This window comes from Piliocolobus tephrosceles, chromosome 17, assembly GCF_002776525.5.
Source record: "Piliocolobus tephrosceles isolate RC106 chromosome 17, ASM277652v3, whole genome shotgun sequence".
NCBI classification, from domain to species: Eukaryota; Metazoa; Chordata; class Mammalia; order Primates; family Cercopithecidae; genus Piliocolobus; species Piliocolobus tephrosceles.
In genome coordinates this window covers 64,479,123-64,502,565 of record NC_045450.1, presented here as the reverse complement: position 1 = coordinate 64,502,565, position 23,443 = coordinate 64,479,123, and the positions used below count along the sequence as shown (strand labels likewise).

Genomic DNA, 23,443 nt, shown 5'->3' with positions numbered 1-23,443 from the left:
TCATTTTTCTTGGACATAAACTAAAGATAACAATAGCACCTACCTCATAGTGTTATTCTATACTATCTCCTGACTGGGTTTATGAGTTCTCTCCTGTTGACCAGTCTACACTGATTGGGCCACTATGACTACCTAGTATTCAGTAAATATTTGTTGAATGAATAAATGAGAAATAAACAAGATGAAAATATCAACTGCCTGTCATATAGTCATAAATACTCTATAAATGTTCACTATTACTAATAAAAGTCTTTGTAATAGGCCAGGCGTGGTGGCTCAAGCCTGTAATCCCAGCACTTTGGGAGGCCGAGACGGGCGGATCACGAGGTCAAGAGATCTAGACCATCCTGGCTAACACAGTGAAACCCCGTCTCTACTAAAAAATACAAAAAAACTAGCCGGGTGAGGTGGCAGGCGCCTGTAGTCCCAGATACTCGGGAGGCTGAGGCAGGAGAACGGCGTAACTCCAGGAGGCGGAGCTTGCAGTGAGCTGAGATCCGGCCACTGCACTCCAACCTGGGCAACAGAGTGAGACTCCGTCTCAAAAAAAAAAAAAAAAAAAAAAAAGTCTTTGTAATAGATTATATCAGAAAGACAGAGCCTTAGTTTCTTCATCTCTAAAATGGGCTAAATAATATTGCTCTTTTAGGGTTGTCAGAACTATTTTAGAAAGATCCATACAGGGTGCCTGGTATGGTATTTAGTCTTAGTGCTGCTGAGCTGTTATTATTATTGTTGGTGGGGGTGGTATTTACAAACTTTGGGACTCCTCTAAGATTTTGCATATGTAAAGAAAGTGAAAGTGGAAAAGAAGCAATTGAAAAAGGCTATTAGTCACTGGGCAAAATCAAAGGAGAGAGGCATCAAAATAGATAGCTGGCAAATAAATAAATATATCTCGACTGCCTTTCAAGCAATATATTTCTCCCACCATTTGCTAAAATTTTTAGTATCTTAAATTGATACTGTATTTTTTTTGACTTTCAAAATACATTTTCACTGTAGTCTCATTTTATTCTCCAGGACTTCTAAGTGTTCACCATATAGCAGACATTTATGTACAACACAATAACTAGCCTATTTGGAAAATATCTGATTTACAGGTTATAGAAGCTGAGGCTCAGCCCTGTGCAAGGTCATGGCTCATGGAATTTGGGTGCCATTGAGCTTTTCTCCAAAATCTTTGATTTTTTTGAACTATATGTCCCTCAACTAGTGCTCTTGCCCTTCCCCACAATGAAGCATATTCCTCTCTAGGAATTTAATGCAAAGGCAAACTTTGAGAGCAGAGGCCAAGTGAAGCTATTGTAGCTGCTCCCCCATTGGTTTGAGGGTAAGGCAAGGACTAGCATCAAATATCTGACATACAGCAGGGACACAGTAAATACCTGCTGGATGATTAATAAATTCTTCCTTATCTGGGGAGAAAATCAGTGGCGTAGAAGTTTCAGGGCCTCCTCACCTGCCTTGGGTCTCAGGCAAACCCAAGAGGCTCCACGAGAACTCAAGACCACAGTGGATCTTGGTCACACTATTGCTACTGCAAACATTTTTCAGGATATATCTCATATATTCTCTCAATTGAGAAAGAGAGATTTGTTTAGTGGCCCTACCCTTCTGCTCTACCCCACAGCTGCCGGGTTCAACAGGCCCCCAGTAGTCCCCATTTTTAACACATGGCAAATTTAATGATACTTGGGAAACATGAACCACCTCCTCAACTCTTCTATTTTTTTACAGTGACACAATTAGCCAGATGACGAAGCTCTTTAAAATGAAAGAAAACACTAAAAAAAATTGATTTTTTCTACAGAGCCATAATATTAAATGTATCATTCCAAACTGAAGCGGGGACTAATTTAGAAGCGATGCATAAATCTAAAACTATCTGAGTATGGTGACATTTTTTTTTAAAAAGCCTAACAAAAAATTATATATGTGGAAGCTTGTCTATCATTAAATTGCTTGGTTTGGATTTTCACTAATAAAATACAAGGACTTGTTACTATATTAGGGAAGTCACTCCCATTATTAATTTGTTAGATAAATGGCTCCTCTATCTTGGAACTTTAAATGAAATGGAATTCACTAATCCTAATTGCTTTGCCTTCTACTGGAATTTTTTCCCATTAGTTCAGCATGATTTTTTTTTCTTCTTCTTCTCTTTTCCACTTGAAGTGGGGAGCCTTCTTCAACTTAAAGCCTTAGGGTATACTTTATGGGTTTATTAATTATCAGGTATTCATTCAAAGGGGCTAATTAAGCAATAACTTTCTACTGACTGCAGTATACAAAGAATAAAAGGCTTGACTTCACCTGCTGATTAAACACCTAGTGGCCGTGCCTTCATGTTCCTCCCTATGGTTAGGTGAAATAAAAATCTTTGACCAGTTCTGGTCATGGGTTGCAAGGCCACTCAGGAGGACAGTTACAACCAGTTTGTATTTACAACTCAAGCTACCTTGAGATTGCTGAGAAAGAGAAAGAACTTCTGCTTCTCGGGGTTTCCAAAGAGAAATTTTGTCCCTAGCATCTTTGCTAAGAATCACCATTTTTCTCTGCAGCATGCTTTTCAGCAACGGAAGGTGAAGGATGATTTCCTTCCCCATCTCTGGGAAGTTTCATACAATTAAAACAAGTCAACATAATAAACCGAAAGGGGTGGTGGTAGTTTACACACCTATCTTGGAATTTTTTGAGATCATTTCAACTTCAAGGTACATCTAAGCTTCATGCCTAGTGGTTGCAATTCTCCAAATCACATTAGTGACAGAGGCATATCATACTTTCAAGGAAGATGGGCTCTTTGAAGACTGACCAACAACTCGTCAAACAAGGGAGGAAGGAGATGAGTGTTCACTCAGAAGATTCCATGAATTCAGCTTTTAGGAGGGAATAAAATAAAGCAGCTTTAAAGTTATGGTCTTGGGATGTGCTAGGATGTTCTTCTGAGAAGAGAAAAAAAAGGACAGTTCATGAAAAACGTATTCAACAGACGCTTCTGATTCATGGCCAATCCTACCCCAAAATTATGTGGTGGTAGGAAAAAACAGAAAACTGCATCCTTGGGTCCCTGGTCTCATCCTTTCCTACTCCTTCCTTTTCCAGAATAACTCGAAAGAGACGGTACTTTATCCAGGAGGACATAGAGCATACAGTAGGGCGTTCACATACATGGATATGGAATGATTTGCACTTGGATTTGAGCCACAGTTCTCCCATTTATTAACTGAGTGACCTTGAGCTGGTTATTAAGTTATCTGAGACTCACACATATACGATCCCATTCATACCACATAATAATTTCATAAGGTAGATATTTCTCTAATTTCCATATAACTGACGAGGAAATGGAAGAATAGAGCAGTTAAGTGGATGATCCAAAGTCACTCAGCTACCTCAAAGGTTGATATAAGATCAAATAAGATGCATGTAAAATCTTTGGCACAGGACTGGTCCTACTAAGCACCTGATAAATGTCAGAGGTTGCTATCATTACCACATCACTCTTGCCAACTTAGCCATCCTTTACTTAGCTAAATATACTCTAAAAGAATTAGGTACATACAGGGTAACCATACCTTTTTTTTTTCTTAAAATGTAACAGAAATAAATCTATTAAGTTTTTGCATGTAATTTTGACCTCACAATACACACACACACACACAACTAGTCTTGCTCATAACTCTGTATTTTATAAAATTTGCAAAGCATTGCTTTTAATGGCAAAAACTGCAATTACTTTTGCACCAACCTAACATCAAAAACACATAGAGAATCCATTATCTGTATAGGGAGACATACATATAGAAGACCACATAAAACTATTGCAATACACACCCTCGAGAAATGACATCATTGTACTCACATTGGAGAACAAAAACACATATGCTACAGTGACTCTCTTCCAAAGAGTACAGTATAGAAGGTAGGGGACAAGAGTTACTGTACAGTGGGAAAACCATGGCTTCCAAAATCAAGTCTGTGTCCTTTTATCAAACCTCCCTTCTCCACTTTTAAGTAGGTTGGAGAGGCTGAGGAAAGAGGCAACACTCACTTATGCATTGAAGTATCCTAAAAATATGTATTAAGTGGTTACCCTGTGCCAGGCTCTGATCGGAGCAAGTGCCTGCCTTCAGGGAGCTTAAAGTCTCCTGAAAAAGAACACGGAGGTGGCCCTACTACAAGGTAACACCAAAGCTCTGCCTTATAAAAGGCCCCAAGACAATGATCTGCAAAGGGCAGGAAGGGGATTATCAATCCCCATGTGCACGAAAAGGGAAGGGTCTAGAAGGTCAATGTTGAGATATGAGGTCACAGTGGTGCACAGACCTGGAGTCTCTCCCATGAGCTTGCAGCCCTCTTTCTAGTTGCCTTGTCTCGTCCTACTGGGATAAAGGCAAGCCTAAATTCAGCATTTAGGAGAACAAAAGAGAAGCAGTGTGACCCAGAGACTACAAATATTTTTCTTAAGCAGCCACAAGGGACAGGCTGTTTGGTGAGCACACTCACCAGATGGCTGGGGCTCGTCAGCTGCTTCCAATCAAATCTTGCACCACTGAGTTGGTGCATCCCACACACTCAGCAAGATTCTGCTGAGGTGCGGGCGGAGGCGGGGGGTGCAGAAAACACCCTGTTTTCTCCATACCTAGAAAGTGTGCCCTTGGAGTTTGCAGGGCAGAATCCAAAACTAACAAAGTATCAGGAGAAGACAAAAGGAAACTGAAGACAGCACCCTGTTCTGGGCCATGTGTTTTATTTTAAGTTTATGGCTTTGGAGTAAAGGCAAGGAGAGAAACTGGTTCTTCAAGTCTGTGTGGGCAGAGAGAGGCAGGAAAGGGTTGGGAGAGGAGATGGAGGAAGCTGGCTGGGAAGAGATGAATGAGAAAGGGGGAACAAGAAAGAAATTAGAATGTCCAAAGATCATTTGCAAAGATCACAAGGTGTGAAAGCTCCATTTATAATGACTAATATTATTTTGTAAATTAGAACATCTTTACTTAATTGCAGATATGGAGAAAATAAAAGGCTGAACTTATTCATTTACATAAAAATATGAATTTTGTACATATGAATATGTATTCATATGTGTGTATATAAATATGCACACATACACATATCTACACACACACATATATATATAATACGAATTTTGGAAAACGCACTTTAGTGGAAATTTTAAAGTATTCAATACCTTTTCTCCTTAAAGACCAGAATGTTTTCTTTTAAAGAAATGACTGTTAGAACAAATGTTCTTCCATGAAGGGGTTTCAATGAGGAATGAGATGCAATTCTAATGGTATGGTTGAATATGGTGATGTTTGACTTCTAGCACCTCCTTGTCCATGCATTCACAATAAAATATAGCTCCTGAGTTTAACCTATAACCTAGATAGCACTTTGGGTTTTGGACCACAGAGCTCCAACAAAGATTCCAGGAGAAACAAGTGGGCATTAGAAATACCACCTCCAACAGACCCTCCCTCTCAATCTCTCTCCTTCTCAATCTGAATGATGAGTTTTTCAGCTTTTTCCTAGAAACAGAACATCTTTTTGGGCACTGGGATGATGCTTGCTGATTTGGACACCCCTACATAGTTCATAGGCTCTAAAACACATGGAATTGCAAAAACACCCAGGTTTGCTGAGGACATTCAGTGTCATGTAGGTATGCACACCTTGCCATGTCCTGGGGCCACCAAACTTGTTCATACCTGCTTATCATTCCAAGATGCGGAGCAGGCAGATCTGTTCCTATAAGACACTTACATAAAAGAAAACGCCAGACTCTCCTTGGAACAGAACACATGCCCCATCCCAAGCTATTCCAGACAGCAGGGGTGGAAGAGGTCTTATTGGAGTTCAATAAAAGGTTTAGTTTTTGCCTTGTTCTCCTTCCCCTGCACTAAATCACAGGAATATAAAAACTAAGACCGGTAATCTCTTACAAATGCAAATAAAAATTATCACTTAGATTATGTACCTCCTGCTATCCAATACTTCTTCCAAGCCAGGTATAAAAGCACCACCAGACAGGATTTGAGCACTGGACATGCTAAGGTTGAAAGTGTCTTAGTATGGCTGGGCGCAGTGGCTGACACCAGTAATCCCGGCACTTTGAGAGGCCGAGGCAGGTGGATCACCTGAGGTCAGGAGTTTGAGATCACCTTGGTCAACATAGTGAAACCGCGTCTCTACTAAAAATACAAAAATTAGCCGGGTGTGGTGGCAGGCTCCTGGTAATCCCAGCTACTAAGGAGGCTGAGGCCCAAGAATCGCTTGAACCTGGAGGAGCAGTTGCAGTGAGTCGAGATGGTACCACTGCACTCCAGCCCGGACAACAAGAGTGAAACTTCATCTCGAAAAAAAAAAAAAGAAGACTGTCTTAGTATGAACTGGACACTTAATACGTATACACTAGAAAATGAATATTGGAATCTGAATCTTTCAGGGAAAGAAGAGTGGATAAGAAGGGAGGAAGAAAAGCACTCCTCTTTCCTTTACTCAGGATGGAATACTGCCTTCCAAATCCGCTCCACTACTCTTCGCCCAGGAGTGGCTGGAATTCGTGTACTTTTACCGCCTATGGTTTCATGGTTAGATATCCGTCCCTAAAACTTGATTAGTAAGCTATAATTTTCCCTCTCCAAGATTGCTCCATTGTGTAGAGATTTTGCTTGCTTGTTTGTTTGTTTATTTGTTTTAATTCTGATGAGACGCTAAAAATATCATGGGACTTATTGTTGACAAGGGTTGCTAAGTATTTCTAAATCAGGATTTCAATGGATTTTGCTGCCATTATATGTAAGCTTTCTCTGAGAAAGAATAAGTATGATGAAAAGGGCCAGGATGCAAATATACTATCCTGCTTGTTTTATTTTAATTCAGTCGAGACTTTCCTCAGTCATTTAAGCCAGCCAAAAGCATTTTAAATATTACAAGATCCCAGGTATCTATATGATTTTTCATCACTGGGTTCCTAGCCCTTTACTAAAGTGATTCATAGTATATAATAGATGACCAATAAATATAGACTGGGAGGATGAAGGGGTGACTGCGTTAAGAGTATGATAGAATTAATGGGAAGTGGTTTCAAGGTTCCGCCTGGTTCTTTCTCTCTTCAATTCATCACTCAAAACTCTATTTCCTAGAAAAATACACAAATTATGCCAGGTGAGCCTGGTTGTAGGTGATCTCTAGGCTGTCTCTGGCTTCTCTCCCACAAACTTTTCTTAAATAACCTGTCACAGTGCTTGCTTCTGGTTTGTACAGAGCATGTAAGTTGCAGGAGTGTTTCCAAACTCCTCTGATTGGAACCATCACCTGGGATGCTTACTAAACACACAGCTTCCCAAGTTCCTCCTATGGATCGCAACTTCGGTTGCACATTAGATTCAACGGGGGAGCTTTTAAAACTCCTGATGACCAAGCTGTCTTTCAGACCAACTCCGTCAGAAATTCAGGGTGTGGGATTCAAACATCAGAAGTTTTAATGCTCCCCAGGTGATTCCCGCGTGCAGCCCAGTGTGAGTACCACCGCAGAGATTGTGAATCAGCAGATCTGCTTTGAGACCTCAGAGATTCTGCAACAAACCCCAGGTAACATTTGCCAGTTTCACCTAGAACCAAATGGTTTAATCAACGAAGCCACTTGCTAATCATTGGTTTTTTTTCTGAAACACCAAGCAAATCATTACACTTATAGTTTGGCTAGACTGAGATTTCAGTGGACATCAAATACACTTTAAACTGATCTGCAATGTCAAAGGGGAGTAACACATCATCACCATAAAGCTCCAAAAAACTTGAGACAAAACTGAATTAAGAGCAATTAATGACCCAAAGTGAGCTTAATGATGACCATGATAGTTAAATTCTGTCTGGTAGAACGAGACTCATTTCTTTAATCTATATTGTCATTAAAATGGACTACCATGGCTCCATGATAATTTGAATGGTTTAATGTTGCTATTTAGGAATGAAGAATAACAGAGTTTACATCTTGCCTAATCCATTAACAAGCTGAGGGACCCTATGCAAGTTACTCCATGACTTTGTGCCTCACTTTCCTCATCTGTTAAATGGAAATAATACTGTCTACATTTTCTCAATATTATCCAGAAGATTCTCTTAAAGGAGATGATATAGATGAAACAGGAGCAAATAGCAACCACTGATAACCCTCCCTTGTGACCCCATGTGGTTATTTATTAAGTCAATAACCTCTCTTCACAGGAACTGATTACGAAATGTTTTATGGTATTTTTCTGTTCATACAGAAAAGCAAGAAAGAGCCCTGGGTCAGAAGTCAGGTAAAGTGGATTCTAACCCACATATCACTACCACCTAGCTGTGTAACCTGTAGTAACAGCCTGTTTCTCAGGGCCTCAGTTTCCCTTGACACCAAATAAAGCGCTCCAAAATTTGGAGACGGTTTCAAAGCCATCTTTGAGTCCCTTAAAACTGCCACAGAGTGTGATTATCTTTGTTGGTAAACTAAATGTCAGGGAAACATTCAGGCTTTCTTCTCATTTATTTCAGACTTTCGCGCCATTGGTGATTTACTGATCATTTCGTCTCTTAACTACGAGAATTAGATCAGCACAATCCAGAGAATAAAAACTAGGCCTATCTTTACTAGAAAAGAAGATGTGGATTTCAGGGTAACACAGATGCAAGAATATGTGGCTTTTTGCCAGACCCAGTGGAAGTGTATTCAAGGCTTGTTCCCTTCAGGGACAGCCGGCATCACACCAACCTCACTCACAGTCCAGTGTTTACAGGCTGTGGTGAAAAGGCCCTCCGTCCGCGTCCGAATTTGGGGACTAAAGCATGCATCAGCTGGGAATGGTGACAAGCTGCAAAGGGAAAGGGGGAAGGTAGGCAGGGTAAGAAAGAAAAGTCAGCGCTGGGATGTGAAACCTAAGAGTGTATTTCATAAAAGCAGGGCCTGTCCAAATCCCCTGTAATGTCTCCAAAGGGAAAGGATAGAGTCAATAACCAGGGCTGTATCTGTGCGTTGTAAATGCCCCAAACCTCTATTCCCTCTCTGAGTCCTCGCACGCATGTGTGCATGCACACACACATAAACACAGCCATAAATATATACACTCCCATTTAATAGACTGGGGATTCAAATTACAGTTATAGTGTCATAAAACTGACTAACTGCAGGGTGTGTGCTGAAGTCTAAGTGTGTGTGTGAGGTGGGTGGGGGCGGCCAGCTTACAACCTTCCTCCTTTCCTTGAGATTCTACATTCTCAAAACGTGAGATTCCTCTGGGACATTTAAATAAACTGTATTCATAGGGGCAGCTACATAATTTGCTGGCCCAGTGCAAAATGAAAACACGGGGCCTCTTCTTCAAATCGTATTAAGAATTTCAAAACAGCAACAGCAGAGCAGTAAACCAAGTGTAAGACCTTCTAAGTACAGGATCTGTGCATTTGAGCTGGTCACACACCCACAGAGCCAGCTGGGGTTTGAAAATAACACATAGAGAGCCTGGATCCGATTTTTACAATATGCACCATTTCCTTAGGAAAGTTCAAACTTTCCCCCTGAAGTTTCTAATCTGAGTCTGCTGAATGAATTGACAATACACTAACAGAAGAAAAGCCGTAACAAATCTACTTAATCATAGCTTTATGTGACATGGGAGCCCTCAAAATGAAGACCCAAAGACCCAGGGTAAAAATAGATACCCAGGGCTCAAGCCTGTAATCCCAGCACTTTGGGAGGCCGAGACGGGCGGATCACGAAGTCAGGAGATCGAGACCATCCTGGCTAACACGGTGAAACCCCGTCTCCACTAAAAAAATACAAAAAAACTATACGGGCGAGGTGGCGAGCGCCTGTAGTCCCAGCTACTTGGGAGGCTGAGGCAGGAGAATGGCGGGAACCCGGGAGGCGGAGCTTGCAGTGAGCTGAGATCCGGCCACTGCACTCCAGCCTGGGCGGCAGATCGAGACTCTGTCTCAAAACAAAACAAAAAAATAATACCCAGGGTATCTATTTTTATGCTTAGGTTTGATGAAGCACGGATAGCCAGGTAGAAATAGGGTTGGACAAAGAAGAGTCTGATCTAAGAGCAAGAGACTGGGGCAGAAAACCCAGCAAGGCCTGTGTGTTCAAATTTTTCTTAGCTTCTCTATGTAACACTTCTTCCTCTCCAGTACAGGGCAGGACGTAACAATCAAACAAGGTAGGTCAGAGAATTTCTTTATGGCCAGTTCTGAAAAGTGCTTGCAGAGGCACCTGGCATCACGAAAACGGAGTGTCTTGGGAATCAGGCTGGCTTGGGTTTGAATCCTGTCGAACCATGTACTAACCACCAGAATTTCTCTGACACTTCCACTCACCATTTTGAACTTCAACTTCCCATCTATTAAATGGAGACATGGCAACCCACTCATCGAATTACAGTTAATTCCAGGATTAAATGCAATAAAGCATAGAAAACAAACAAAAATCGAGGTCAAAGCCCGGTACATAATAAGTGTTTCAAATCGCCCTTCTTTTTGGGCACAGATCTTGCAGATTCGTTCAAAAGAAAACACACTATATATTAAAAGTGAAGCTATTGTAATTGAAGACCAAGAGAGATTCGAAAACCTGACAAATGTTTTTCAAACTGTCCGTTCTTTTGACTCTAATGAGACTTCCCCCTTGGGTGGGAAGAGATGACTTTCTGAAAAGGCCCTCCTCCGTCCGCGTCCGAATTTGGGGACTAAAGCATGCATCAGCTGGGAATGGTGACAAGTTGCAAAGGGAAAGGGGGAGGGTAGGCAGGGTAAGAAAGAAAAGTCAGCGCTGGGATGTGAAGGGTCCACTGGTTTGTTTTCCTGGCTGGGACAGCGAACGTCTCCGCTCCAAGTTTCTGGAGCGGGGCCGGCCGCTTCGCGGCCCCCATTGGTCCGACCGCAGCTGTTGCTAGGCGGATGGACCAATGACGCGCGAGGGGCGTCTGGGCTCCTCCTCTTCTAGGTCGCGGCTGGAGCCCGGGACGCCGCGGCCTCCGCGCCTCTCCCTGCGGCTTTTTCTCTTCTTCTTCTTCTTCTTCTTTTTTTTTTTTAAGGTAGGGCGGGGCTGGGGGCGCGGCGCCCCGGAGCTCGGGCCGGTGGAAGGTTCACGTGCTAGGCTCGACTTACCTGTCTCGCGCTCCCATCGCCCTCCAGCGTTGCGCAGCCTGGAGGGACGGGGTGGGACAAGCCGGGGGTTGTTTTTTCTCCTGGTGCGAATATGTATTTTGTGTTTTAATAACTTTACCAACTCGGTGAACTCTCGCGAGAGCACCCGCTGACTCTCTTGCCTCTGCCCTCCCTCCCAGTCTCTAACCGGCCTCTGGGCCACCTCTAACAGTTGAGCCCCCAGCCCCCGAACACACACACACACGCGGAGCCCCCGAACACACACACACACACGCGGAGCCCCCTCCAGTGCCTGAGCCCCCAGCCCTTACACACACCCATACAGGCACGCGCACACACACACACACACGATGAACCACTTCCAACACTTGAGCCCCCAGCCCTTAGACACACACACACACACACACACACACACACACACACGTTGCACCACCTGCAACATTTAAGCCCCTCAGCCCCTACACACATACGCGCTGGGCCACTTCTAACACTTGAGCCCCTTGCCCCTACACACACACACACGCACACACAGACGCACACGCTGATGCGGGAGCATTTAGCAGTTTCCTTGCTGAAAAAGCAGGACTTAGGTTTAGAAAATGGAAATTGCCAAGGAGGAAAAGAGAACTGAGATATATGCAGCCCCAGGTACTTCGGATTAATAATACTATTGTTAATAATAATACTGTCATTTCCGAGGGCTTACTCTGTACCAGATACTGTGTTGAGTAGTTGCCATGCTTCATCCTATTTAGAGCTTGGTGTGCCCATGGGTGAACAGAGGCACTGAGCAGGGGAGGCAGAAGCAGGACTGGAACCTGTCTGTGTAGCTTTGGAGCTCTTGATTCTAGCCAGTTACTGGTGTCGTTATATGGCTGTACAATTGCCCATGTGCTTATGGCTCCCATCTGGGTTTAGGTCTCAGTAGAAGCTATGCCGCTGGGGCTACGCCAGCCCCATACAGTCCTATGCATAACTACCAATTCTCAGAATAAGTGTGTTTATCACCCTAGGCCCATCCGGCCCCATCACTGTATTTAACACTTGCATTTTAACTGGATCTTCCTCAAGAATCCAGGAATGAGTGGAAAAGATACGTGTTCTGTATCTTTGGGGAACATTTTCTCTTCATCCTGCAACACACATCCACCTCAGCATCCTCTCCTCAACAAATGTGGGAACTACAATTCACAGAGGAAAAGTGAACTGGATCAAGGCCACTCTGATCGAAGCTGGTCACTTCCCACATCTGTGACACAGTAGAGCTAGTTCTCTGCCCCGTGAAGCAAGCCCATAAAAGCATTTCTTGAACAAGTGACTTCAGACTTCATGTAAACTCAACTGCATACTGGAAGTCACTGTGATTCTAATTTTATGAAGAATTATCAAGTGGAGCATATTTAACAAAGTGTGTGGGGCTTTTTTTCTTACACAGTTTTCTTTTTTTCAAGGTGCCTTCTTCTGATTCATGTTGTATGGCTTCACCACTGTGGCTGTCAAGATGGCATGCAAAATTATCCCTCTTTCCAGGTGAGGACGCGGAGACATGGAGACACATGTAGCCCAGTCACATAACAACACAGTAGGCAGGCCCAGTCCTGGAGCACAGATTTCCCCTCCCCCTCCCCACACCTTAGCTAGCTTCTCTGCCCTCCCTGAGTGCCTATGGCTTACAAGTTATCCATTTACAACAAAAGGTTGTTTATTCAGAATGCAGGGACTGGGAATGCAGAAGCCAAAAAAAAAAAAAAAAAATGAAGTGAGAAATGAAATCTCTTCTATTTTTTTGTTTGGAAACTGCCCGGGAAGTGGCCTGGCAGCTAGGAGCAGGGTTGGCTGGTGAAGAAGCCCCTGCTGGCATGACTTTTTTTCTGCTTAGCAGATGCCTGTGTGCCACCCTCACCCTTGCTCTGAGCCTGGCACTCAAGGGAAACGTGTCTGTACTGACTGTGCTGTTGTCTAACAGGCTCAGCAGAAAGGCCCCAGCTAGCTTCCTTCTTCCCTTCGCAGCAGGAGAAGACCTAGGCCTGCCCACCTCCTATCCTAACAGACAGCACCTAAGAGATGGTTCTTTTGATAACTTAAAGGGGATGTTTTTGAACGTCAACACAAGACAGTATCGCCCAGCACGTGAGAGGTTTTCGGCTCCACCCATCCCCAGAGACTCACTTGGTTTCAGAGAGATAGTACTGTCTCCTTTCCTTAAATCCCCCTAGCTTAAAAAGCCTAGCCAGAACCCTGCTTATAATCTTTCTCCATAAAGTTTATCTTCTAACTTTTCTTTAAAACCTATGGAAAATAAAAATCGGGATTGGAGCAAAGCAGATTATTGTGTTTGCAGAGGCTGATATAATTGCTGGCTGTTTTCCCTAGGATCCCACTGTAACTCTTTAGGCAGCCCTGAATTGTAAAAGATGTTTGCAAAGCAGCTTTCTTCCTGAACGCTGTCCTAAATCCCTCCTGTTGTAGCCCTCCACTCCCTCTGTTTGCCCGGCTTTGCCCGGTGCAGTGAGACACCTATCCACACAATGGTTGGTCTCTCCTGCTTTCAGTTTTCTTTTCAGCCAACAGCCTCACAAGCATTCTTTCTCCTTTCCGCAAGTATTCCTGTGGAGTGTGTTGTGCCCCTCTGCTAGGCGCTGGGATAGAGGGAGCCAACACAGATGGGGCTTACAGTCAAGTGGGAGAAATAGTATTACCCAAACCTTCACAAATCCAAACTTAACACTACCACAAAGATGTATGTTCATGACACAGTGACAACGTATGCTAACGGGACTTAAACCCAATTAGAGCGATCAAGACAGGCTTCATAAAGGAACAGACCTGTGAGGTCTCATAGATAGACAGAGGGTAGAGGTTGGAGATGAGAGTGGATAGAAGTAGAGCTAGCACAGGCAAAGGCCCTCTGCTGGGCTTGGCATCTGCCCTGAGCACAGTTAACAGAGCCTGTTCAGGCCAATCCACTTTCCATGGATGGGAAATTGCTTTTTACAGAGACTGGTAAAAATTAGCTTCTTTAAGAACACTGGTCTTTCCGTTGAGACAAGAAACTGGAACCATATGTTTAGGCCTGGTCTTGCTAGGTGGGTGTACAACTCACCAAAAGGATAAAATCAACACATTTTTCACTGCTTCCATAATCAGGGAGTGGGAACGTTGGAGTCCTACTGATTTTTGCCTTGGCTCAGGGTAGCTTATATTATTGAGAAATGCTAAACTTTCAGTGCCCCTGTATTGAAAGAGTTCAGATTCAAATTTAACTGAGATTTATTAAGCGCTGACTAGGAACCTGGTATTTCCTAAGTATTACCCCTTGGAAGCCTTACAACAATTCTGGAAGATAGAATTTTTCAACCCCTTTTCACAGATGAGAAAACCAAGGACTAGAAAAACCCCTGGATCCTCTTCCCAAGTATTTGTCATGGATGCATGAGGATGAAGTCTTCTTTAACAGCTCACCAAATGAATGTTTTGTGTCACAGGCTCACAAAATGTCAGGTTCAGACAGCATTTCATACAGACATTTTTTTTTTTTCAATTATTTGCCAGTGTTTGATCTTTAACATCCTTGACATGTCCAGCCTCAAGTTGAATCTCTCTTCTCTTAGGAAATTCTCTGATGAAGTCAGTTTGACTTTCAGATCTTTGATTTTTCAAAAAAGCTTTTAGCCTTCGGACTTCCAATTGGCTTAAACAGGAAACATAACCATTTTAGGAATGATGTGGATATAATGTTTAAGCAAAGGTAATAGGCATAAACAGAATCAGATGTACTAACAGCAAAGGTCATTACTTGGTGATTATGCCAATTCTGCAAATAAAGGAAGAACTTAGAGTAGCTTCATAAACACCATAATGTAAGTGTTTAAGAACCCCTGAGGGCTAGGCTCATCTCCTCTTGACCCTACAATCTCTCCTGCATTCTTGGGATTCTAAATTGCAATATTAAGTCATTGAATTGACTGTTCTTCTCAATGTCCTAACAGTGGAAATCCTTCTAGACCTAATACCATCAAATTGCTGCTATGAGGTTTACCTATCCACACTTCTATGCTGGGGTTGCAGCAGAAAGGGCCGTGAAGTTGACTTATTTGGAGCCAATGATGAGCCAAACCTAGAGTCAGTTTCCTAACTCCACAGGCAACCTATGTTCTGCTTCATGTTGCTTCTCCAGTTGGGTGCTCCCTCGATAGACACCAATTGGCTCACACCTGTCTTAAGTATCAGTCACATCAGTCCCTTCCACCACTACCAGATAGATCCTCTTTTAATTCATCCATCCATCCAACAAATAATTTACTGAGCTCCCACTATGTGCAACAGTGAGGGGGTGAAGTGAAAAAGCGGCCCTGTCTCCACTTTTACGATATGCGCAGTTTCGTGGAGGAAAGAAGATAATATTTAAAGGGCCAGTAATGAAATGCCGAAGTCCAGTGATTATGCATAATCACATATTCCCTTCAAAAATTTGTCTTTGGTTCCTGAGAATGGAATGGAAGGCAGAGAAGTAGACTTTACTCTCAGTCCTTTGCTAACAATGTTGATATTTTATGACCTTTATTAATTTTTTTCAAGTAGCTATCAGGCTGTTAGATTATGGTGTCTGTTGGCTTGTTTACCAGTTGATGATCTTCCTTTACTCCGTTAGAATGAAACTTCCATGAGGAACTTTCTCTACCTTACTCACCTCCGAACCTCCAGGCTCTATCAGAATTCCTGGAACCAAGTGAGAACATCATCAGATTTTTTGAGCTAACACATGACTTTCTCCTTAAACCTGACTGAGGCAGGAGTGCTAGAAGCAGCTCAACATCCAGGTGACCAGGAGTTTCAGCAGGCAGCCTTCCCGACCCGCATCTATCTGGAGCGTCCTGCTGCCATTTTGTGTTACCGTCATCCCAAGAGCTCTAGTTTACTCTTTAGCCATTCCTTGGGGATTTGGAGAGAAGGCTATTTTTGTTTTAATAATTTAATTACTGGTTAACTATTACATCGAAGTTCAGAGATAACTTCTTGAGTTTGCAACTGAAAACCATTTTTTCTACTTTCTCTCCCTGACCATCCACCCATCTCTTCCCAGAAATAGGTGCCTAATATAAAACCCATGTACTTGGCAGTTGGTCATGGAAGCATGTGAACCTTATCCCACCCTAATCAAGGAAGGGAGAAATGGAAAACTTGATCCCCAGGTGGCTTCATAGGAACTAAAAAAAATAAATAATTAAATAAAATAGAGGAGATGCTGGCATTGTCCAGCGCTGATAACATTTTCCTTTTTTAAAACAATCATTATGTTTGTGCTTGCGGCATGCTTTGTAATCACTTCTGATCACCGTTCTCTACATCAGCACAGCATTTTATCCATTTTGAGGAAACTGCAGTTGAGGTCAAGAGTGGATGAGGGCCTTCTCCTTGAGATAGAACAAACAGCTCCAACCCTGGAACAGATCCACATCCACAAAAGTCTCTGCTGTCCCTGCTACCATTTCCTTCAAGGGTTAAATCTCCCACATGATTAAGTGCAAAGGGGAACATCCACTTTCTGAGTAGGATTTGCGCACGAAGAAAGCAGCAGCATCTCCAGGAGGTCGTTATCAGGGCTGGAAGCGGGGGCTATGCTCAGAGCCCAATATCCACCCCATCTCTGTAGTGTGGCACTGGCAATTAGAGATGTTGTCTGTCATCCCCAAATCCAAGACTAGGAGGAGGGCAGTTGGATGTCACTGGAGGAGACAGAAGATGGATAGTCCTGGGAGCTTCCTCTGTCCTATCGATGCAGACACACCCGTCTCTGTGTCTCACTGCTTACATCACCTTCAATTTGACCAGATGGACATCATGGGAGGATTTTCGTCTGGATCAGGATTCTTAAAACACTAGCAGAAAGAGCTGGCTCTTGGGAGAAATGAGGATGGGGCCATTAGAAGTTGGGAGCTGGGGTCATTAGGAAGCAGCCAGGCTGTGTGGAGGCACAGGGGAATTTCTGCTCAATAATGGGAAATGTGAACACAGGTTAGTGCTGTGATTACAGCATCCTGGAGAGGGGCTCTGAGAGGCCAGGAATAGATTATGACTCACTCAAGCAAAACATAGGGGAAGGGACGAAGGTTGCCCCTCTAGTCTCTAGGAAAGGCACCCCTGTGGGAAGAGATATTCCACTCCAGGGTGTGGATGGGAAGGGTCATCTCAGAGCATCACTCTGGGAAGTGGCACATAAGTATTCTTGGACCTGGGAGAACTAGACCAGATTGGATCAGTTCAATGAAAGCCCAGAACAGGACTCTTTGGAGAGCTTATAAAAGGATCTGCTAGCCCTGGAGTGGCAAGATCACTGAATTGCAGAGTTTTCACCCTGTTTCTAGGGGACAACTGGGCAACTAACATCAAGAACCTGGGGGAACAGACTCAAAAACACAGATTTATTTCAAGAAAATGTTTAGATATACACATAAAGATTTATACGTAAGAAAGTACATCCGTGGGATATTTATGTGGGTGAAAAAATGAGAAATAATCTAAATGTCCAATAACAGAGGAAATGACTTAATCAATTTCAGTGCCTTCCTACAATGGTACTTAGCAAACCTTTAAATATAAAATCATGTTTTCAAAGCAATGTTAATGACATGGGAGAATGATTATGACATGCTAAGTAAAAAATGCAGCTTACCTTATGAAAGTGAACTGGATGTAATCCCAATTTAATATAGAGAAAAAAAACCCAAAAGGAAATAGACTAAACTGTTAACAGTGGTTTTCTGTATGTAGTAGAACTAGGAGTAATATTTTTAAAAGGTGTTCAATGTTTTCCAGAGTATCCCACATAATATGTGGAACACACTGAACCACAGTAAGTGTTCGATGTATTCCACATATTAATATGGATTGATACATATGTGTGTATAACTAATATATATATATATTACATACACATTGGTTTTTCTCCCCTCCTTATCTCTCTTGCCCTGCTTATTCCTCTCCACACCAATGTTTACTACTTGACATACTATGTATTTAGTGGTTTATTTGCTATATTTCACTGTTTGCCTTTTTGGTCATCATAAAAATTAAATATTCTTAAAATATTTTAAAAGAATAATTATAATTGCAGAAAGGGTAAGCTTGCCCCATTTTTATAATCATGGCAAAGTCAAGACCAGGATTACAGGATATATTAAGCTTATCCTTTGTCATGGGGGCTGGTCAATGACAGCCATCAGTTTCAGTCCCAAATGGGGAAGTAGAGGAAGAGGCTACCCCAGCAGTAGAAAGATAGCATGGATGACCCCAGAGTTAGAGGCTCTGAACCCTGGGTTTCCACTTGGAAAAGATTAAGTCCTTAGGATATAAATTCCCAGCGTAAGACCAGTAGGTACCGAGGATGGACTGCAGCAATGTGAATTTAATCAATTCATCCATAATGTCCAAGTTCTCCCCTGAATTACTGTTGCTTCAATCACAATCGACCCGTGACACATTTTGCTGGAAGACAGGAGTTTAGATGTTGCATGGTATACTGAAAAGGGTCAAATATATATGTTGATTTAGAATCCTGATTTCAGTTCTTCTTAGCCATGTGACCTCATTGAAGGTATTTAAACTGCTGTCCTAATCCTTAGTTCCCTCACCTGCAAAGTAACACTAAACTCCCTAAGTTATTTTAAGTAAGAATTGAGATTATAGATGAAAGTTCTTGCATAGGGCTGGGTATAGGGTCTGCCCCAAATTCACCCTGGCCACTGCTCTGGAAGTCTAGTTTTCTAAGAACAAACCCAATCAGTAATAGCTTCATACAACAAATATCAATCTCCACATTGGCTTAATCATGATTTAATGATTCTATAATCTCATTGCAGATTGTAATCAGGACATAAAGGGGTCTTTGAGTAGGGAATTCCTCTATTTCAGTGTGGTTTGCAGACCGCCAACATCCCAACTCCCAGCAGAGCTTGTTAAAATAGGGCACAGGTTAACAATGGGGAGTTCCTGGCCTCACTGGACATCTGAGTCACAAGGTCTAGGGGTGAAACCAGAAAATCTACACTTTTAGAGGGTCACCAGGTCATTCTTATGCACAGTAGAATTTGAGATCCACTGCACCTAATGTTTCCAAGAATCGGTAGAGGTGCTTATGACCTTTTTTAGGTCAAGGCACAAACTTTGCATCCTTTCTCCTCTTCCAACCCATAATTCTTTTCGTTAGGGTGATGTCTCAGAGAGTGGCCTTGCAGAAAGAATACAGTCATTTTCCATGTAGTGTTTGCGATCCTTCCGAAGACTCCTGTTCAGTGGCAGAACTGTGACATGCTGAGCCTGGCCTTGCAGGGCTGTGGTTAGCCATACAGTAGTCCTGAAAGTCCAGTGTTCAACATGGATTCATACAGTCTGTGCTTTGGTTTTAAGATTTGTACAAATGATCTCATTGAAATCAGAATCAAAGAAAGATTTATCCTCATTTTCATACCTCCCCACAAATTAATCTTTTTCCCTGTTTCACCATATTTCTTCCTTCCAGGCCTTGAATACTTACAGTTGTACAAATTCATAATCATTACACTGATATGCTTCTGAGATACGAGTCTTTTAATATCATGATCAATATCCTTTCCACTTTCCTTTTTCTGGTGGTCCTCCCACACTGTAGAATTTCCTTGTAATAATTAATTCTTAACCTTTAAGAGACTTTGCAGTTCTCACAGCATTTTCATGCCCATTATCTTATTAACAGAATAATTTATTTAGATAGCTGTGTTCCTTCTCATGAAAAGTATCTCAGCAGAGACTCACCCAGCAAAGTGCTTAGAAGCATAAGCTCTGGAACCACAGACCCAAGTTTAATTCCTGCCATTTAATAACTGAGTGAATTCAGACAAGTAATATAGCCTCCCAGAACCTGTATCTCTTGTCTCTACCATGTAGGTAGATAATCACAGTACCCACCCATAGTGTAGCTGTAAGGATAAAACGAGATAATCATTTGTAAAATGCTTAGCATGATGCCCAGCATAGAGTAAGGGTTTCATTAATGTCAATTATTATTGTCATTATCATTGTTATTAAAAATATTAAATAAAAGCTTTTAATGACTGTAGGAAGTAGGAGGAAACTAACTTCATTTGACCGGATCTGACCCCCAAATCTAGCTTACACCAATACAGTTTTCAACCCAGAGTTCAGGAAAGAGAGGACAACATTTTAGGCAATGCCCATCACTGATTGTTTGTCTAATGGAGAGATTATGATTCCATATTGTAGAAGTAACAGTTTCACCTGGGACAGAGAGATAACTTTTGGGTTTTTACACCAGACTTGGATATAGCTGGTTAAAATTAAATCCAGATTTTTCATAGCTTAGAAATGTTTGAAACCTCCTTTTCATAGTTTTCACATGGTTCTTTTTAGACTGGGTATGAGAATGAGGAGAGGGGGTTCTTACTGCCAAGTTTCTCATGGGGAAGCATGTTCTTGCAGGCCCCAGCAAACTTGCTTGGTTCCAGGAGTTCAGGCCCAGGTAAGCTTTGGACAAACACCTGAGGCTCTGGGAGGCTTAATTGAGATGAGCCTGAACTTAAATGTTTTATGAGGTACGCCCATTGCTAATTTTCTTGGCCAAGTTTGAGTCTGTCTCACTCCTGCTAGCACCTGAAAAACTCAAGTCTTCACCATAGAGCCTTGATTGATTTCACCTTACTGTTTCTTTGGGCACAGTAGACCGTGTTTGTGTGTGTCCCGGTCACCCAACGCAATCACACTGAGACCTGCAGCCTCCTATCCTTTCAACCTGGGAGTCCTTACTGCCTTTGTGCAACTTGTCTGGAAGTTCCAGAAAAGCCAGGCCTCGTATCTTCTTTAGCCAAGTCCTCAAGGACAAGACCAAATTCTCTCTCAAATATAACAAGTCTGGTGAACAAGGGAACATGAAATCCAAGCATCTTAACCAAGCTTCCATGTGACTTGGGAGCCAAACAGCCTGTTTTATGAAAGAAGAAAAAATACCCCAGCTGGATAAAGCCCATGGGGTGATCTGAGAGAGAAGCCAATTACTCTGCTGAGATCTGCCATCTCTTTTTGGTTTCAACAAGCTTCTCCCCACCAAAGTTCAGAATCATCTGGAAAACTTTTTCTCAGCTACCTCCAACCTTCAGACTGTATATACCCCAATTTATTTATTTTTTTGTTTATATCAAGAATCACTCATACATATGCCAACAATATTATTAGAAAACTCACACCCAGAAAGCTCGAGTGAAACAATACCTATAGGTCCATGCAATTTTCAGAATGTTTTTCAGGCCAGCAGGAAACAAACTGAAAAGGCAACAGCCAGTTAGATAACAGCACACTGATGTTTCACTCCTACATGTGTATTGCTGTTTGGAATGTTCTAGATGTTCTACATCAATTATGTTCCATCCAGAAAGAAAAATCAAAGCCTAAGAGCTCAATGGCAAACATTCAATATGAGAAACCATATCATAAGGTACAAAGACATTAAAGGGTATGAAGAAGCAACCCACAGATTTGCAGCAACTAGATTCTCCTAGGGCTGGAGAGACAAAAGGATGTGGCTTTCTCAAAACTCAAAAGCTGGAGCTGTGTGGCAGCAGCATGGATGACAGAGGCTTTCTGGGTGGAGCTGGAATTCTGGAGGAGAGACAAGCATTTGCTGGAGATGCTGATCAGAGCATTAACAAGAAAAGGAAAAATATCCTGGCTACTCTCTTTCTCTCACCTTCCCACTCCAACCATTGGTTCCCATTGGCTAAAGCCAATCAGGAGCCCGTTCCTAAAGGAATGGGGGAAATATAGTTTGCAGGATTCAGTATTCCCAAGAAATAGGTCTAAAAATAGTCAGTATACAGCCAGCACATATATGTTACCAATGCCATTGTATGTAAATTTTATACTTGTTACCTAAAAGCAAAGTTACCTAAGAGCAAAGTATATTTCTTTTTTTCCCTTTTTTTTTTTTTTTTTTTTTTTGAGATGGAGTCTCACTCTGTGGCCCAGGCTGGAGTGCAATGGCATGATCTCGGCTCACTGCAACCTCCACCTCCCGAGTTCAAGCAATGCTCCTGCCTCAGCCCCCTGAGTGGCTGAGATTACAGGAGCCCGCTATCACGCCTGGCTAATTTTTGTATTTTTAGTAGAGACATGATTTCACTATCTTGGCCAGGCTGGTCTTGAACTCCTGACCTCGTGGTCCACCCGTCTTGGCCTCCCAAAGTGCTCGGATTACAGGCGTGAGCCACCGTGCCCGGCCAAGCAAAGTACATTTTCAAGTGCATTAGCGTGTGTTGTCTCTATATTACTATCTTCACATGTTGTGGCAGATACTTTATTCTCATATTGTCAATACCTAGTGCATACAGTAAAGTCTCCATCAATGTTTCTGAAGAAAGAACACCAAGTCTATGAAGAGCACATTTTTAACTCAAAGGAGAGACAGCGGGAACATAGGTGGTGAGTGGATTCCTGGGCTGACAGAAGGATTCCATGAGATGCTAGATTTGTATATGCCTCATAAGTGTAAGGCCCAGACAAACACACACTGTCAGTTCTCTTTGCACTGTGTGTGCCAGTAAAACAATCCAACATCTTCTTTTTTTCAGGGTGATGTTGACACATGTCAAATACATTAACATTCCTATTGAAATGACTCATTTATAGGGAACAGTCAGCTCAGAAAGATAGGAGGGGAAGAGTGAGAAAAGCATTTTACAATTGTTCAAGATTTTATGAGCAGTACGTCTTTTGTTTTTTGTTTGAAAGACGGCAATCATGGTATTACTGTTATCATATCATTATTTTACATCATCACGATGGTTGTTGCTGTAATTTGTATATTGCATTAACTGCAGCAACTTAGAAGTCCAAATGAGGTCACCGAGCTAGAGATTGGATATGAATGACAACATCTCACCTGCTCGGCTGCTCTAGCTCCCCATGCTTGCCAGTTTCTCTCTCTTCCTTAGTGTGTCAAGAGTGGCGGTGCCCTAAACCTTCTCTGGCATCTGTGTGGCTCCTGCCCTGTCCTCCTTTCTCTTGCACTCTGCTGAGACCTCTGCTCACCTTCCTCAGGTGGGTGCTCATCCCATGAGGCTGAACTCGGGGGTCAGGTTTGGGGAGTTGCCCTCCCTTCCCTTCAAAGCCTCCTCTGCATAAAGTTAGAACTTTGTTGTTGATGTTGCTTGGTTGAGTTGGTTTTTTTTTTTTTTTTTTTTTTTTTAGGAATACTTGACTGTATCTGGGGCTGTAAATGAAAGGAAACAAGAATCTATCAATTTTT

General features: G+C 42.3%; 1 protein-coding gene across 1 annotated transcript in view; it reads left to right on the top strand.

Moving 5' to 3' along the window:
- Nucleotides 1-11,128: 11,128 nt before the first annotated feature.
- Nucleotides 11,129-23,443, top strand: part of LOC111552508 — a 45,594-nt gene continuing 33,279 nt past the window's right edge. Inside the window, exons 1-2 of the mRNA XM_023226763.2 lie at nucleotides 11,129-11,218; nucleotides 12,603-12,681. Of these exons, the coding sequence (XP_023082531.1) occupies nucleotides 12,627-12,681 (55 nt within the window). The 5' untranslated portion in view covers nucleotides 11,129-11,218; nucleotides 12,603-12,626. The remainder of the gene's footprint in view (nucleotides 11,219-12,602; nucleotides 12,682-23,443) is intronic.